Raw genomic sequence first — 19222 nt, 5'->3', positions numbered from 1 at the left:
CGTAAGTAAGCATCTACTGTAATACGTACATTGCTAATGTATACATACGCTTAGTTAATTTGAAGGCCAGAATTCTTCTGCCCCTCAAAGTTCCATATAAAACAGAAATGACCCATCTCTATATTCAGATGTAACAGTGGAAGATGGTGTAATGTTTTTAAGTGCCTGAATGACAGTCTGCAGACACTGAAGCAGGAATTCATGAAGTATTTCTATTGGAATCTAAAAAAATGGTCACAAACTTCTGTTTGTGAAGATTTTCTTCTTAAAGTGCCTGTTGTACATAAAATGAAATTTTAATGGCAAGATTCATACTGCTGAAAAAACAAACCTGATGGAGATAATGGCACAGACGTTTATTCTGAACATAGTAATAAACTAAGCTAAATGGATCAAATCAAAACAGCAGAAGACAATGTTTTGTTCTAGAATGTCAATTGATTCCCCCCCCACCTCCCTCCCACCCTTGTATGAAGTGTCTGAAAACTAGGACAAAATACCATTTTATCATTAAATAGGACTTTCATCTAGCTTTGAAATGTCAATTCAAAACTAAGTTCTATCCTAAAATTGGCTTGACACTTTCCGGAGGAAAAAAAAATTACAAAGATTAAATTGTCTTTTACAAAAACAATTCTAAATTCCTTGTGAAACCTTGTCTTGTGTCTACTTCTCTGCAGCGCTTAAAGTATCAGAAAACTGAGGAGAATAAGGATTCTGTGTATCAACAGAATTGTATTAGTTCATGGCAGTTGTACGGTGCTGTAAGTTCCTAATTGCCAAGTACATTGTGACAATTAAAATGACTTGTCAGGTCTTAGACAAACGCAACTGATGACTATGAGATTCATGTTTTAATCCTGTCTGAATTTTTTTAAATTCATAAGCTACAAGCCAGAAAGTAAAATTACCTCTATTTTTTGTTTTTGTCTTTGTTTTAATGAAGCAGTTTCCCCTACACTTAGTCCTAAAGTTTCACCAGTAGCATCTCGGAGCAACTCTCTCACTCTTCCAGTTCCAGCAGGTAAAATTATCTATACAGGCTCAAACTTTAACTTATAAAGGTAACAAAAAATGTCATTTTTAATATATCTTGAGGAGAAGTCAAAATCTATAGATTCAGGCATCTCCTCTTAAATATTACAAAGCTCATGAATGCCCACAAAATAAATTTTTGTGGGTTTTTTTAATTACATTTTTATTCCTGTGGTGCTGCTGGATTACGTGTTCTATTTTTTTCTTCAATAATGGAATTTTGAGAACTTTAATGATCTTTCACTTGCTATATTCTAGATTTTTTTCCCTCTTTTCAATAGTATCGTCCACATTTTTATTTTGTCTTTAATATATTACATGGAACTGTGCATATATGTGCTTGCTAATGCTGTACATTATGCAAAACATCAGGATTTGCCATAATTATACATGTGTCTTTCTAGGGTCTGATGTATGCACAACCACTAACAGTGAGTCAGTATCCCCAGGACAGGTAAGAACTGAACAGTCTTCATATAACCTGGTTATTACATCACTATATTACATTATGCTGTCATATTAGTCTTGAAGGAAAATGGGGTGTTTTGAATACCAAGATTGGATTATTTCTATCTTTTTCTGCAGAGTGAGGGACTAATAAATGTTAACTCTGAAGACAAAAATCCATGAGGTAACAAGTGCAGAAGGATCACAGAGATCTGATTAGTGCATAAAATGGAAAAAGAGCCAATATAATCCTAATCTATGGAAAAAACTAATCCCTAAAATTACTTCATAAATAAATGTGACAACCAGTGTAAAAATTAAGAGATTCCAAGTTCATTGATTAGTATCTGTATCTAACATTTGCAACATAGATATGAAAGATAACTTGTAAATCAACTTTTCTTCCTAGAATAACAGAACTGTGAAAGAAGATGACAGGCAAACTGCAGAGGTAAGTGTTTCACATTAACTGTTGAACAAAACCTGCCTGTTTGTCTTAGCACTCATGTGACAGACTTGTGTGACTAAAAAGCTAAGAAACTGTTCACTGAGTGAGAAGAAAAATGGTACTGCTCTAAGAAATTGTGAAGCACCTGCAGATGGAGTAGAGGTACAGCTGGCCTTTGCATCCTATCATGCACCCTGTTCCAGCTCATTTAAAATCAACATATTAAATAACTTTGTAATTAAAAATATCTGCTAGAGCTACTTTGGTGTATGCTGGTGTTTTAAACAGACATTATCTTCCAGACTCCTTTAGTTCCTATACCTTGTGTTCCGTGCACCTGATGGGATGTTACTGCCCCACACAACTACTGGCACAGCAGTTTATATGAATGCTTCCTAATTTGTTTTAGGTAATACCAAATGGCCCTTTAAAGAGATTTTGCTGTGAGTGGATTAGGCAATACTTACAAAAACCAGTATGGCAGCAGAATTTGGGAGCAGTAACTATTATATGAAGGAGAGGAGTAGTAACATATTTAAGTCAGAGCTCAAAGTTAGATTGTATGTTGGTTGCCTTAAATTGCTGACACAAGTGGCCTTAGACAAATACAGATTCTGCAGCGAAGTAGCCAAGGTATAGGCACATATTCTTTAGCCAGTTCTCCTGTAGAGATTGCTGCCAAGTTATAATCTATGGTACTGCACACAAAGTAAGAAAAGAGAAGTTAAAATATGTGCTTTAACATTGCGTACAAGCCTATGATTTTTGTTTCCCTTGAGAGGCTAGGGACTAATGTAAAACAATAAAATGAAAGTATTATAATAGTGCTATAAAATCCAGGGTTAAAGGTATGTACTCAGAGAAACCTTACGTTAAGATGGTGAGAAATTTTGCTATATGTGGATTATTATAATGGACTCTGGAACAGGAGGCGGTTATCTCAAAAGTTCAGATAAGAGATTCCCAATTAAGTGTCATTTCAAGTGCCTTTTAAAAATTATTTCTCTTGTCAACAGCACATTTAAAAGCAAATGTCACTGAAAAGGAAATGGCTTTTTACAGTGAAAATTTGTCCTTGGGCAGAGCAAAGAAAGAAATCTGCACTTGCTTCTCTATTTTATGTGTGTTCCTCTGCTTTCAGAATGCTGCAAAAGGATTAATTGATCGAAGGCAGAATGATCAAAGAAAGATTTCTCAGGGAAGGTTGGTTCCTCGCGCTGCTGGTTTTGAAAATTCCAAAGAGAAGCTCTCAGAACAAAAGGAAAACTTCGATCCACGTAAACATATGGATACTTTACCTAAATGTTCCCCTTCAGGTGGTGATGGTGGCAGAATGTCTCTTAACACTTGCATGAATGTTTGTGAAAATGAACTTGGAAAGTCATTCCTCAAGAAAGCAAAAGAAAATGATGTTCCTTTAAGGACCCATCTACCAGGACCAGGAATAGGAAATATAGACTCAAAGCTAAAAATTCCTGTTCCAGAAATAAGGGACCATAAAGTTTCATGTAAACCAGAATTTAAAGTGTGTGGACTGCATCCTCCTTTACTACGGGCTGTGTCATGGGATAGCTTGGAGCCTGGACAGAAAGATAAAACACATTTAAAATTACCATCTGAGGAAGATAAAAGCCTTGTTGTTGGTAATAAATCCAGCAATCAATTAAAATCATTCAAAGACCTTCAAATCCAAGTTCAGCCAGTTCGAATGCAAAAATTGACAAAGCTCAGAGAGGTGAGTCCTACCATCAATTGTATCTTATTCTGAAGTTATTTTCATATCTTGCTAAAATTTCAACTTGCTTAGCATTTTTTTTATCATTGCAAGAAACATACAGCAATATAATGGAAAACAGTTTCAGCAAAATCAATGCAATATTGTACTGTGGTTTTCATTTGCAACTGTAGTAAAATTGTATCCTGTGACTAAATTCTATGGGATTATTCTTAGTTCTCTTCAAATATGCATCAACTGCACTGTGGTCTCTTCAAGATGCACATATGGATGTGCATATACTCTGGCACATGCCCCCAGAAAGAAATTGTAATACTGGTGTCAAGAAAGTATTAATTGCTTTCATTGTGACAGAAAGGTGAGTCTAAACCACAATATATCTCATTTTTTGCATCGTTTATGTGACCTATAAACAGGAAGCACTTGATAACAGTCACACCATTTGTAAAACATACTCGGGAGTAAAATTATCTATTTTGATTTCTAAAGAGAATTTTAAATCTCAAGAATCTTTCATTCCTCAGGATGTAACAACATTCTCTTTTAAAGGGTTACTTATGCCCATTCCATTCCATTCCATTCCATTCCATTCCATTCCATTCCATTCCATTCCATTGCTTTTTCTACCCCTTCAGAATTGTCTTCAGATCCACAGGCTCTCACAATATATTGGCTAATTAACGGATTTCTGTATGAGTGGGCTGAGACCTGCATATAAATGGAAAACTTTCACTGAAGTTCAGAGACAGTTACTACACATTGTTTAAGGGGTGACCAGCCTTTGTGTATTGTATACCATTTGTGAACTTTCTTTGGTTTGAAAAATCACTTTTACATTGTTTAGCTGAATGGTTTTTGGTCCCATGTTGGTTGGTATTCTCTCTTCTAAGGGCAGCAGTCCTGTAATTCAATATTACTAGCCTGTGCAATAACATTACATTTGCAAGATCTTAGGGGACAGGAAATCAGTTTTGTATGGTTTTTTTGTTTATTGAATGCTCTCAGAAAACGTGTCTAGAATTTTAAAATCGGGTGTCCCTGGGAGCAGGGGCATATATGGGGTAGCCAGACATAAAGTTCCTAATTCTAACATGGTGCAAATGTGTCAGCTTCTTGAAGGATAGACTCGGAATATGAAATTTATAAATTAATCCATTGTTAAGTAATTGTCTAAATGATTAGTAAAATTTAAGGATTAAACCCTAAGAATTAACCAGTGTATGGAAAAGTAGAAATGTCATGAAATGATAAACCACCATAATAAGGAAACTACCACATGTGTATAGCCAAAAAGACCTTTGAAAGAAACAAAGAAAGTAGTTACTTTCCTTAACAGACTAGTAAGAATATTTTCTTTGACCTCCAGTAGTTAATATTTTATGATGCACACAGAACTGCCACGTGAGGAACTCAAATTCTGCCATTTGGTTATTTCATTCAAGTTGTATTGCTTGGGAATGGCTTCTTAGTTATTCATCTTTTCCTGTTTCTGTAACATGCATATTCTTAGCATATATGTACTGGAAGTTTTGATTGTAGAGACAGTTGAGCCATATAATCTTGGAAGTCCTAGAAGCTGTTAAGCACAAATAGTAGTTACAATCAGAAAGTTAATACAGCATGATATGTAATTTCGGTTAGGTGAGATTTGAACTCTGTCTCCAGTAGGAATTGTCTACTTACAGACAAAAGTGGGTGTTTGTGCATTTTAAACATATTTGAGAATGTGAAAGTAGAAAATGAGGAGATGAGGAGAAATAAAATAACAAGGTTTAATCCCTACCTGTAAGGAAAAGGGGCAGAGTACAGTAACAGTGAAGTAAGAACTTGCAGCTGTAGCATGCCAAGGTTTGGTGTGAATAAATCCTACTGATTAAGTCAAAGTGGTAAGGTCTCATATATCCAATTTTCTGAAATTTTTCTTCTTTGTGGGATACTTACTACTATGGCTATATTCAAAACTGCTTTTCCCACTCTCAATTACTAAAACTCTATTTTACCAAAACTCCATTTTTCTGCTTGAGTAAGGGGCACATGTTGCAAATGTCTGCCTGACCAGGAATTTTTCTAAATAATGCATGTATGAAATTTGAAATATGGTAATATTTAAGAGTGTGTGTGTGGATGTACATGTATCCATGGAATATAGCATCTGACTATAACTTGATATAAATATCTCCACTATTTATTAACTAAACCAAATGTTATATTTGGTGTTTTCATGGCAGGATTATTTAGATTCAGATGTCTAGTTCAATTACTTAGAAATGTTACTGTTTTTCTTAACAGGAGCACATTTTGATGAGAAATCAAAATTTAGTCGGACTTAAACTTCCTGAACTTAGTGAAGCAGCTGAACAGGAAAAAGGTGCAGTATCATAAAAGCTGGAAGGAGTGTTTGTTATACACTGATTTTTATAATTTACTAATATGGAGAGGGAAAAAGTATTTTTCTTCGATTGCAGTAGTAGTTGTAATGAAGCAGTCATGGACGAGGGTAGCAAATAATAAATAAGAGAGACCAATAATAGAAGTATCTGAATTACTTGATGACCTGAGCCAAGAAGATACTGTAGGTATAATTACAACCAAAAGAAAATGCATGCCTGGAACAGAGTTGAGCTTGTACTGCGTAGATAGAGGACTGTCTCAAGTTTCAGTGAATTTCTTTTGTGGCCATAAGGGTGAATTTGATCCTTAAAAGTATAAATGAGAAATTGATTGCTTTATTTCTGCTTTTTTTATTTTAGTATATGTGTAGCAAATATTGGAATGGCATGTTCAGTTCTGGTCCACAGCTCTATGTCAATGTGGATAGATAAGAGTAAAGCCAGAGAAGAGACATAAATGTGATTGAAGGATTGGAAAAATATGCCTTATAATAAGTGGATTTGTTCATTTTCTTTTAGCTCAATTAGCATGACTTTTAATAATGAAAAGGCTTAAAACTGTGTAAATGAGGAAACTAAAATTTGGCACTAATTTTTTTTTTCCAATCTAACACAGGCAAATGAGATATGATGCCTGTAGACTGCATCTAAAAAGATTCAGAATAGAAACAAAGGGCAAAGATATAATCCTGAGAACAGTTCACCAACTGGAAGACATAAATAGCACTAGTGCTGAACAATCAACTGAAAATATGTAAATCAAAACTGTGCGTTTGTATGGAAGTAGTCAAGTCAGAACTTGCTCAGAGTATTTTTAATGCCACATTAGCTGAAATGGAGATAGTTAATATAAAAGGAGCAGAAACTAATTATCCAATATTTCATCCAAAGGCAATTTCCATTTTTTCTAACACTGTTCATTTTGCTAATGCATAGATTTGCATTGGGACTGTTTCGTAAGGCCTTAAAGTTTCTGTTACACGGGGAGATGGCTGAGAAATTACTTTTCATGTTATCTCTGGAAACAGACTTATCTTCAGTCTGAATGGAACAAGATTAAAAAGAGACGACTTGTCCTCTTTCTGTATTTAGTGATTATATCTTTGGATTCTTAGATATGGTAATATTATTCCTGTCGCTCTGCTAAGATATCATTTCCCAGAAATTATTTAGCAGGCTCTGTTTGAAAGTGTAAAATAGTTGCTGTTTTGCCAGTCTGACGCATAATGTAGGTAGATTTGAAACTTCTGAGGAAAACATTATGGAAAGCTAAGCATTACTTGATGTAGCTTTTCAGCCAAGACCACATGAGCATCACAAGCTTTTTAGAGCCCATTAACTTATCTAAATGATAGCCAGAACATTAAGGGTCAACTCCTTATCCTCAGTGGGCAAAACAAGTGAGGGTCAAATCCTTAGTTCATTTGTTAGGGAGACTTACTTCCTTACATTGTCAGAAAAGCCACCTCGTGCTTTTTAACTGGAGTAGTAATTTTGCTTAAACAATAGGAAATAGCCAGCTACTTCATTTTTACTGTAATGAATCAAATATACTGGCTCCATCATGTTTTGCTATCAATGCCAAGTTATTGTGATCATCTTAGTAAACACAACTTTGCATCTACAGTAGTTTAGATAAGTGGAATTTATTAGATCTGGAGATGTGGTGTCAGGCTGGCATTTGATGAGGACACACATGACTGTACTTAAGTGCATACTGGGATTTTTAAATATAAAGAAAATGAACAGAACTGAAATGTAGCTAGAAAGAATCTCCCATTCTGTTCTGTCTTTCAGAAGACAGGATGTTAGTGCTCTCCACATTTACAAAATTTGAGCTTTTTCACACTTTTTGTTTGGCAAGCCTAAGAAACTTTCTGTTGTGCCAGGTGAACAGGAGAGCTGCACAAAGGTATCTTCCCATGTCTAATGTTCAGACTGGGGAACCTAACATTCCTATAGGAGTGTCCTTCGTTAAATTCTGGCAAGATAGGAGAAGATAAGGGAATTTTTATATGTGAAATCTAATGAAATGAAAATAAAATTAACTAACATGAATTTTTAAAAAAGTTTAAGCCATATCTTGGTCCTTGTGAAAGTGACAAAAGTAGAGAGTGCAATTATAACCTTTATGTCCTGTTTCAACATACAGAGCAATCAAGTACACGTTGTAGATTCAGCACCATAAATGGTGCACACAATCTGTAGTATAGTACATTATAAATGATAGGTTAGATGTTCTAGTAATGAATGTGAGTTTGGTTTGAATTCTAGGAAAAGTACTACTAGAGTAATTGTTTTTCAGTGCATTAGAGACTATCAGGGCACTTACCACTTCAGTCTTTCTGATGCTGACTGTTAATGCAGGATTTTTCAAATAACATAAAACGTTTTTTTATCTGAAAAATGTCTTTAGGGCCTTCACCTCTCCCCTCTCCCACTGAAGAGGAAGAGACGAAGAATAGCTCTGATGTCATGCCCAGCATTCCTGATGTATTGCTGCGAAAACTACGAGTGCACAAATCGCTTCCAGGAAGGTAAAAGCTCATTAGAAGTAGAAAGACATCATCTGGGGGAAGACAGTAATGGTTTCCAGTGAACTCCCTGTATGGGGATCCATAGAAGTAGAGAAATATCTGCATCTTAAAATGTGTAACACTGATTTTCTGAAAAATTTTAGGGAGAGCACTGACTTCCAGTAACTGACCAGCTTTTAAAATTAGTTTGTAAGTTTGATATTAAAAGTCTGAAACCTAACTTGTGTGCTACAAGTACACTTTTTTACAGATTCTTGCACTGGGCTGTCCACTCCTGGTTTTCAGGATTGCTGCTGCAGATATGAATTCTTGTTGAAAATGTTAGTATTTCTTTCCCCTAGAAAAATGATCAGGCCAGATGTTACTTTCCAATGGTAAAATTTGGGAATGTAAGAATTCTGCAGTTTTTCTGCAGGTGAAGACTTTTCATGGAAATGGAGTTTATTTTGCACATGTACTTGAAGGACTTGCTTGTGAATTCCCTGTCTTGGCCTGTGCAATTCGGCACTTATCAACCTGCTATGGCTTGGGAGTTTCTCCTTTCCCTGTTAACACAATCTGAAACCATGTGTCTGCAAGTTATGGATGTGTAGGGTGGCACCATACAAGATCATTTTAAACTAGACCTATTGTTGCATAGTCCAATGTAACTATAGCAAGGGAATCCTCTGGTCCATACCCTTCTGAGGTGGAGTCATAATAGACTATACCTGCCAGGTGTTTGTTGAGACCTTTAGAAATACCAATTTTCAGTCTGATTTGAGTTTACTACTACCCAAACTTAACATTTTCTTGACAGGATTTAAGTGGAATTTTATTTTTTGGGGGGAGATTTGTATTTAAAATGATACAAAAGTCCATAATTTCAGAAAATATTTTGCTCTAGCCCAAGAAATCTTGGGAAGAAAGCGCAAATTAAGCGTTTATCACCACATACCTTGCATACCTTGCACTGCTGATAACTTTAGAGACTCAGCATATTTTAGTTTGTATTGCATTAGAATGAAGCTGAGCTTCTTCCATATTTCTGCATAAGCCTTTTCTTTGAGAGAAATAAAACCATAAAAAATGCTTATGAGACTTAAAAACAATTCCAAACATTTGGCCAAAACTATTCCTCAAGTCACCCATGTATTTTAATACTATAAATATGAGAGGCCTTCAATCATTTGAAGCAGTCAGTACGTGTTCTCCGTGCAGACGCAATCCATATTTAACATTTGTTGTGAAAGAACTGTTATATACAACATTTCATATAAATGAATGCATGAGGTCAGGAATTTCAGAGACAACTGCTTGATCGTAATCAAACACTGAAAAAAAAAGTAATTTCATAGCTAAGTACAAAATAGGTAAATGCTGAACTGGCTTTGAGGATCAGTTAATATACAGATCTTCTGTATAGGTAATATTCCAGGTAATATTCTTTTATCTTCTTTCCAGGTAATATTCTTTTATCACTTGGCTTGATCGATTGAACAGACACATAACTTTTAATTCCTACTATCGATTTCTCAGAACGTTCCTAGCCAAAGGAAAAACACAATTTTTATATTTCTCTGCTGTGTTATACAACACATACAGATGCTTGAACTTCCCTTTAGAAGCACTACTCCTTCTAGTAGGCTTCCTCCTAGAATAACAATAAGTAATATGAACACTAACACTTCAGGCACAGAATGGTTTGCCAACACAAGGGACATACTGGCCTCCCTCTTCTAGTTACTGCTAGTATCAGTATTATTCCACCCAGTACGAAAAATCTACTGCCCATTTATGCCAGATGTGTTGACTTCTGTATTTTATGATTAGTGGTGCAATGAATATTACAATAATATATTAATTTTCTGAAAGTATCACATCTGCACAGTGCATGATCGGTGTGTCAACCACAAATCCTATCACTGCCATCCACTACAATTTGTATATATGGCTCGTGTCATTTCTTTCAGATGCTTTTTATCTGTATTTCCTTGCATAAAGCTGAGTAGCTCTCTGATGTTTTGGAGCAATTATGGGAAATAAGAACCTGTAAATTCAAACGCAGGGGATGACTGCCGTTAAGTGAGATCTTGCAATATAATGTTGTCTGTCTATCTTCTTTATCTTGTAGTATTCTACGAAACTCCATTTTGATAACTTTTTCTAGGCTTTGTGTAGTTATTAGTCATTCTTTTGGTGGAAAACTCGTAAAAGTCAAACATATATTTTGTCAGTGCCAGTATCATGGTCAGAATCATTGTGTGCTAACTTCTAACAAAGCTAGTAGCCAAAACAGGATAGTTCAGTATACAGTGAGGTGGGGTTTGAATTTTGCCCATCTGTATTTATTTGTGATTATCATTATGAGGTTTCAACTGTTAACAGATGGAAAATGGGTAAAGATAAAAATTTGAAGTATAGTGTATTAAGTGACCCACAACTCCAGAATGATAACTTCTGTTTTGCTCTTATACTTGCAGTTTATCACAGTGTAGTGCAGACAGCAGTATTTGCAGTTGCCAGAAACTTTGGTATGTTGTTGCCAATACTCAGGTGATACAGTGCTGTTGCTTTAAAAATAAAAAAAGGTATAGCCATAACAAGTACAACTGAATTAATTAAATATTGGTTTCACCAAAAGAAACTATAAAATATGTAAAGGGAGGATGTCTTTTGTTGTTCTTTTTTATTAAATATTACAATGGCTTTGTTTTTATAGACAAAACGAATTAAAATGTGAATTTTCTGCTTTTATTTCTAGCTCTCCTCCACTTACTGAAAAAGAAGTTGAGGTGAGTATGTTCTTAAATTCGTTATTTTAGACATATGCCTCAATTCTAAGTGGATACTGTAAGACTAAGGGTAGTTATTAGAATCAGGTAATTGGATTTTTTTTTTCCAAAAAAATATTTATCAGAAAAGAAACCTATTGAGCTCAATAAAAATAAGTTTTATGAACTATGGGCAGTTGTCCCAGACAGCATGAACTGTAAAAAACCTAGAGTAGGAGCAAGTGAAACGCTGTTTGTGTATTTTTCATAATGAAATACACATTCATTTTGGCTGTTATTGCAATATGGTAGTAAAAAAATTGAAATCAAATGAGACTAGAAACTAAATTATTTAAATTGCATTTCTGTATTGGACAATAGGAGCTTTGGGGCAGTTTTTGATATCTTGCAGTTTATTTACCTAATTTTTACTTTTTTGGTTCAAGACAATAATTTTTGGTAGGTTGCTATTTAGCTTGCTGCCTTTGTTACTCCTTTTTTGTCACATACCAGTTCAGCTATGTAAATATGGGTTTTTTTTCTTCAATCTAAAGGAACTGCTGGTGCCTTATGCTTTGCAAAATTTTAATCCTAAGAAATAATGCACCTGGTAAAGAAAAAAAGAATCTTTAAAAGCAGGGTGCCAGGGAATAAACATGTTAGCACTTAAACTTTTGCTGGCTTCAGTGGAAGGTGTTTATCCCTTAGGTAAAACAATGCGAATGGTGAGCTCATCCCTGGACTTCCTCTGCACACACTATCTGTTGAAAAACCTTGGGGACCCTTGGAGGAAGTCCAGCTAGAAAACAGCTCCATTGTGACTCTGATGCTTCTCGTAGGCTGCTTCCTTCATTGTGTCTCTGCTCTACTGCTCTTCCAGAAAAACAGGCAGGAAAAGAGGCAGCAACACATTTATTCATATTTTAGAGGAAACAAAGAGGAGTGATTTTTTTAAACAATCTAATGTAAAAAATATTTTCGATTTTCTGTTTCAATACTCATTTAAGCACCAAAGTTTGTCAAAACTACCTTATTCATAAGTTGTTATTGGAAATTACATTGCTATGACACTTATTTTAAAATGCCTTTTTTTAATCCAAACAGAATGTATTTGTACAACTTTCCTTGGCCTTTAGAAATGATAGTTATACCTTAGAGTCTAGAATTAACCAAGCAGAGAGAGAAAGAAATCTTACTGAAGAGAATGCTGAGAAGGAACTGGAAAACTTTAAGGCAGCCATTACGGTAAGAAAAAAATATCATTCTTTTTGTGAGCTATAGTGTACATGAAAGTGCACATGGATTTGAAATATGTGTGGCTGTGCTTGCTCATACCTATACTAAATGCGGTCCCAAAACTTCGTTTTCTGCTGCACAAGCTCCTTACTGTCGGCTGCCTGCCACTCTGTACGAGAGAGGGCTCTTCCTGCTAGGATGGGCCACCATTGCTAGAAATGAACAGAGGATGTTGCCCCATTCTTTGGGAATAAATATTGTTAATTTGCTGTTCAGTTCTTGGAATAAGCCTGTGACAAAGCTAAGAGCCCTCAGAACTGCAATTGGAGCACTGATCCATGCTCTCTTGGGCAAGACCTTCTCTAGCAGTAGATTTGAGGTGTCCAGTTAGGTGAGACACTGAAATGACCCGAGTCCTGAGATTTGTGGCTTGAAAGACCTCTTAACTGCAGGTAACAGAAGGTGGTATAGGAGAGGAAACAGTGAGGACTTAAGCAATATATGTAATCCCAGGATCAGGTTATGGGTCTGAACACAATGTTATTCCAGCTGTCCCTGATGTTTTTGTAACAGCCATAGTTTTCAGTCCTTTTTGCCAGCTCTCTCTGGATTTTCTAATCGAAATGGCAAATATATCTCTGTGTCACGCAACTTATGTGCTGCACACGTTTCTGTGCAAAAAAGGGAGGGATGCTTTGATACCATGCTGCTAAACGAAATACCCATAAATCCAATTTGCGTGTTACAAGGAGGTGCTGCCATATATTTGAGGAATAGGAGAACGTGTGATTCTGCCATTTAATTTATCAAGAATGTACAAAAGGATACAATAAAAATAGGTTGTGATATTTACATCTTTCTATAGGACAGGCACGTCATATGGCTCAATGACAGTTTTACCAGTCTTTACCATTATTTTTTTTTGTCAATCTTGTGATAATTGATGTTTTATTCAAAAACCCAACTCCAAGAGAAAGCTGATTTATATGGACTTCAGATTTGCTAGAGAAAATAAACAATTTACAGTTGCTAAGAAAAACTTGAAAATCTGAAGTTCTTTGCATGTTTTTCTCAGATTCCCTTATGCCTTCTTGGGTCTTGCAGTCAAATTTTTTGTGGAATTTATTATCACACTAGCTTCAGTGATAAATAAGTTTAAGAATGTATTGTTGCAGTTGTTGCCATTGTGCCAAATTCATCAGCATCTTGGCTGTGTTTCTTCAGCAAAGATTTGCACTACAAATGCAATTTCTCAAATGACTCTACTCAGTTACTGCACACCGCTCCCTTCTTTTGAAGGGAGGAAGTAGAAGAGAAGGAGCGGTTATTCTTTTCTCGCAGATCATTTCAATGCCTTGACTTGTTCTTGCAGTACTACAGGTGAGGGGTTGCAGGGAACTAGGGCACAATGCAGCTGGTTGGAGGCAGAACTGTGTGAACAGCAACACAGTGATTAATTACTCAAGACACCTCAATACCAAAAGTGGTGCATCCTGAAGATGCACTTTCAAAATAGAAGAATCATCCAGCATCACGAAGTCTGCCTGTAGGTCTGAACTAAATTGTATTGGGCTTTCTTGTATCAAACTTTTCTGTGAACAGAAAACTCACTCAGTGAAGAGGTGTTCACTAAGGCTTTGGCTAATAAGACATGTAAATTCACTCTCGCTTTTGGTAACTAATTCCAAGGAAGTTAAATGCTTCAGTGTTTTTCAGTATTAATTGGAGCTATCAAAGTGACAATACTAATCCAAAGCATAAATGTGTGTATTGATTGGAAAAAAAAAAAAAAAAGGTTAAGAAATTGTAATTGCTGTTTGATTTACAGGCCATATTGGTTTTCATTACGCTTTTACATTTGGAATTCTTGAGACTATAATGTCTTATTTTTCTGAATAAGTGAAGTATCATGGAACTGAAATGACATAAATGGCCTTCTTAAAACCTTGTGCCCAGTGAATTAAAATGTTCTTTGTGTTTTAGCAATCATTTGTAAGTACTAGGTCAAATAAGATTTGCATTTGTAAAATTAATCGTTAATTTCAAAAGGAAAAATATTGCAGGTGTGCCCAGCCCTTTTTAACCCCTCGAAAGGTGTGCCTGCAAATGCAGTGAAGCACCATTCTGAAACAGAGCAGCAGCACTTTCTAGGTAATCTCTGATGGTAGGGATGGCATTCCTCTGGGGCTGCTGTGTCCATGCGTAGTTCTGCATGGACATGTCTACCCCACCTCTTCATCTGAACTAGAAGTGGCTGGCCATGATGATAAAACTGATGTATTTTCACTTCAGTCTTCAGCTCACTTGTGGCATCACTATGAACACAGAGAAGCTTACCAGAAGCTATTGGAGGATATCGCTGTTCTGCGGCGTTTAGCTGCTAGACTGTCTAGTCGTGCTGAGATGGTTGGAGCTGTTCGCCAGGTAAGAACATCCTGGTGTCTGACATGTGTCCTGGTAGTGCACGTTCACTCTTTCTCTTTTTCAGCCATAGCTGGTGGTTATATTAGCCCTTTGAAGTTTATTTGTCATTTTGACAGATTAAAGATGTTTTTTGTAGTGTCAGATAAGGCACCATTTCAGCCTAGAAACAGAACTTAAACAGATTACCCATGAAACTATTTAACATCTTTACAATAGGAGCATATATATTATTCAGACCTATAGCTGCCTATTTAAAATCAGTGCAGCATGAATAAGAAAGCCTTTCTGGGTCAAAAAGCTCCTCTAGTTCAGTCACCTGCCTTTGGCAATAGCTTAGTCAGACAACTATAAAGAGTATAAGAACAGGGCAAGTATAAATGAGAACACAGCAATACCCTCCTAGATTCAAAATTGTTGAGTCTGCCTACTTAACTAGACTGATGCCAGTGAATAAGACCTTGGAGGGTTTGAATACAAGCATACGTAAACCACATAACTAATAATATAGGCACACAGGCAGACTGTATAAATATATGATAAACCAAATTATAGTATTCGTGGATATATATGAATGCATGTGCATTTGTGTTCTAATTAGGTTCAGAATTTTCAGTCATGGAGGTACTAATATTTCTTTAAGAATAACTATTGCATGGCATAAACAGAGGTGAATTATTTGTTTGAGAAGTGTAGAGGTGACCTGAGTATTCCCCTCATTTCTTCCTTAGGAGAAGCGGATGTCAAAGGCAACGGAAGTAATGATGCAGTATGTGGAGAACCTGAAAAGAACGTATGAAAAAGATCATGCTGAACTAATGGAGTTCAAGAAACTTGCCAATCAGAATTCTAGCAGAAGCTATGGTGCATCTGGTAAAAAAATAAAATTAAAAAATGGTTTGTTTTGCCTCTATACGGAGAGGTGTTGGTGCTATTTATGATAAAAAGTGAAGTATTATGAAAGCTGTTCATGAAGTTCTGATCTACAGGAGCAGATTTCAAAAAGTTAGAGATATAGCAGCTAAAATATTTCATACAATCCATGCTTAATGCTATAGCTTGGTAATTTAAAATCACTATCATTTACCAAAGTCTGAGAAGATACTAAGACAGATTCATTGACCTCTTGCACATAAGTGTAGCTTGCACATTTTAATGCAACTAATTTAATTATTAAAATTTCATTATTAAAAATGATGTTTTTATTTTTGTAACCTTTGCATTCCTAGTTTGCTGGAGACTGAAATACTCATATTTTCTTTTGCAAAAACTTGTATATGGAGGCAAATAGGGGGCTTTTGCCTGATCTCAGTAAAGATAGTAATGGTTAAATTTTTTGCACTTATTTCAAATTTCTTCTTCAGGTGTAACTGAGACTGGAACTGAATGACAGATAAAAACATAGTCACTGCAGACTTCATAGAAATATACTATTTCTAAGTTAGAAATACAAGCAAGGGCTCTAGTAATATTATTTATCGAAATTCATATAGTCTAAGACTGTTCTTTGTCTACTGTTCTTTTGCAGAAGATGGAGTACCTCGTTCATCTAGATCCATGTCTCTTACTGTTGGAAAGGTATTTCTACAGTATAAAGAAAATCAAGTGAACAAATGCTTTATAATTTTGGATATGTGATTAAGAATGACTGTGCAATAATGATAATGCTTGCTGTGAAGCTATAAATAATAAAAGGACCTATTTATTTAAGAATAAATGTATTCTGGGCCACATACTTGTGTTCCAGGGAGTGGCTTAGGTCCTGTGCTTTATTCTAGTTCCTCAGTGAGGATGCTGAAAATGGGATCAAAACTTAGTATGTGATCAGAGATTCCATGATCCTGTCATTTTCATTATCTTAAGATTTATGTGATGCTCAGAGTAACTTCGATATAAACAGTTATTTTAAGTAGGGTTCATTTTTTTTTTTTAGTTAGCATCTGAATATCTTGTTAGGTATGACAAAGCATTCAGAGTGAGAGACTTTCTCAGACTGTTTTGGCTTGACCAGTTAATAACTTTAACATGGCCAGTGTTCCATTTCTGCAAAACTTCCAGGTGTCGGAGATCCAGTTCGTTATAAAACTTTAAACAACTCCAGTTGTTTAAACTTCCTAAAACAACCAGTGATTTGAGAGATCCAAGTCCCAATGTGACCATTATGAAAACTGGTGGTCAGAGGCATTAAATTGTGTCTACTGTTTCTTTTCCTATTTTTATTTGTTTGGGTTGTAGTTCCTTTAGGTTTTGTTTATTCCTGCCACCTCCGAGTACTGAATAGAAAGAATTAGAGCTCAGAGCATGCTGAGGGCAAGACTGAATTTCAAAATAAGAATGAGAAGTTGAAATGGAGGTTCTAAAAAAAGGTAAAATTTAATAAGGACAGGTACAAGTCCAAATAATAAAGGTAAAACAAACAAACAAAAAACCAACACTTGAGTGGACTGCCTAACGGCTGCGAACTCTTCAGTATAGTGTTTCAGGAGCACATTAGATAAACCTCTGCCATTACTGAGTAAGTATAGTTGGTTTTGTCTAGAACTAGAATCATGGAGTAGGTGACTCCTATATATTTTGTAAGTCTGTTTAACTCCTTTCATGTCAAGTTATCTAGAGCAGAATCTTACAAGTATTTGGATGTGCACTAAGATGAAGCTGTTAGATGTTATATGTGTCTGGATTTTTTTTACTCAGTAGGAAGTGTAGATTTCACTAGATAAATGTCACAAGATAAAGCACTTGGCTGCTTACCTAATGACAACAATATGATGTATGCTTGAGCTATAGTATATTATGTAAAGCTGGCATGTGTTTATCATATAAAGAATTTCCATCGTCTCTGGGCAATGTAGGCAGTGTCGTGTGGTGCTAGGTAGATGTCTGTCAATTCAAGGGTCTGGGAGGAGGCTCTGTTCTTTTGCAGAGGGAATGGATGTTATTGTTTCTGTAAGTTATAATTTGTAGGTTTAGAATTAATTAATATATCATAGTGGATACAGGCTATCATAACAGGTACATTGCAAGAGAGGAGTTTAATGTGTAACTTCATAATTTTCCAGCCATTGTGACACTGGCACTTTTCCCAGCTATACATCTGGTTTAACCAAAGATAATCACCTCTAATAAGAACTGACAGTAACAGCTCAGAACACACCTATTGTGTGACTTACTCTAATGGGCTCTCAGTGTGGAGGGAAGAAGTAGCATCTCTGTGCACCACCTCTTTTCACACCAAGCATTTGCCATACCAGACATGGCTAGAGGAGGTTTTGGGAAAAACCACAGCCCTAACAGCCACTTGTTGTAATTTTGCTCCCAACTTTCCTTTCCCCTAGGGGATATTAACCTACATCTTTGCTACACCTATTAACCTTTAGAATTGTTCTTCAGCCTACCTTGTTGTATGATAGAAAAAAAATGTTATTTGTCACAGAATATGCCTCGGAGGAGAGTCAGCGTTGCTGTTGTCCCTAAATTTAACTCCTTAAACATTCCTGGTCAGTCACCAACAGCTTCACCTATACCTTCAATGCCATCCCTGGTAAGTAAAACCCATAACTGAAAGATACTACTTTTTGTCTAAACCACCTTTGCATAGGGGCAAGCCATAGTTACTAAAAAAACATAAGCCCTTTCATTGGTTTAATTTGTTTTGACCCCATCCTAGTGAAAAGGCTGTACTAAGGTAATCCCTGCTGTGTAAGGGACATATGCTTTCAGAATCTACACCCATAGATTATCACTTTGGAATCAGCTGATGATCCGAACGCTTTAGAAATTGGTTGAGCCAATTTGCCTTTTAACCTGTAGTAACATCTGTAGTAAAAGTAGTTCTCCACTGTAGGAAAGAAGTTTTAGCTAGAATCCATGGAAGATTATTGTTCTGCTTCTCTTTGTTGCCAAATAGTCTACTAAAGAGAAAAGCATGCAGTGAATTTACAGAAATGTATGTGGCACAAATGTAGAAGTTCTGTGATGATCTGGGATTAGTGGAGCTATTAGCCTTTGCCTTGACTTTTTGGTCATAAAATTTTAATAAATTAAATGAGAATCTAATCTGAACCTAATAAATCTATATAAATGCTTTGGAGGAAAACTGCAAGGCATACCAACTGTTCATAGATAGCTAAGGTAGCACATAACCTGAAAATCATGCAGTTTTCCGCTATTTAAATGAGGGGTGTTGCTGAGAAGATAAATCCATTTTAGTTTTACAGAAA

At 35.8% G+C, this 19222-nt stretch overlaps 1 protein-coding gene across 18 annotated transcripts in view; it reads left to right on the top strand.

The window, feature by feature from the left end:
• Nucleotides 1-19222, top strand: part of IRAG1 (inositol 1,4,5-triphosphate receptor associated 1) — a 112551-nt gene that overhangs the window by 84663 nt on the left and 8666 nt on the right. For 15 of the 18 annotated variants that reach the window (XM_065066189.1, XM_021300648.2, XM_021300630.2 and 12 more), the window contains 12 exons: nt 947-1024; nt 1440-1489; nt 1892-1933; nt 3072-3665; nt 5955-6033; nt 8472-8592; nt 11336-11366; nt 12450-12590; nt 14874-15005; nt 15734-15875; nt 16531-16580; nt 18436-18543. In XM_065066189.1, coding sequence (XP_064922261.1) covers nt 947-1024; nt 1440-1489; nt 1892-1933; nt 3072-3665; nt 5955-6033; nt 8472-8592; nt 11336-11366; nt 12450-12590; nt 14874-15005; nt 15734-15875; nt 16531-16580; nt 18436-18543 — 1568 coding nt within the window. The remainder of the gene's footprint in view (nt 1-946; nt 1025-1439; nt 1490-1891; nt 1934-3071; nt 3666-5954; nt 6034-8471; nt 8593-11335; nt 11367-12449; nt 12591-14873; nt 15006-15733; nt 15876-16530; nt 16581-18435; nt 18544-19222) is intronic. The other 3 variants (XM_065066184.1, XM_065066182.1, XM_065066190.1) reach the window with 2 other exon arrangements.

Source organism: Columba livia, chromosome 5 (assembly GCF_036013475.1).
Source record: "Columba livia isolate bColLiv1 breed racing homer chromosome 5, bColLiv1.pat.W.v2, whole genome shotgun sequence".
NCBI classification, from domain to species: domain Eukaryota; kingdom Metazoa; phylum Chordata; class Aves; order Columbiformes; family Columbidae; genus Columba; species Columba livia.
This window is presented reverse-complemented; position numbering and strand designations above follow the sequence as displayed.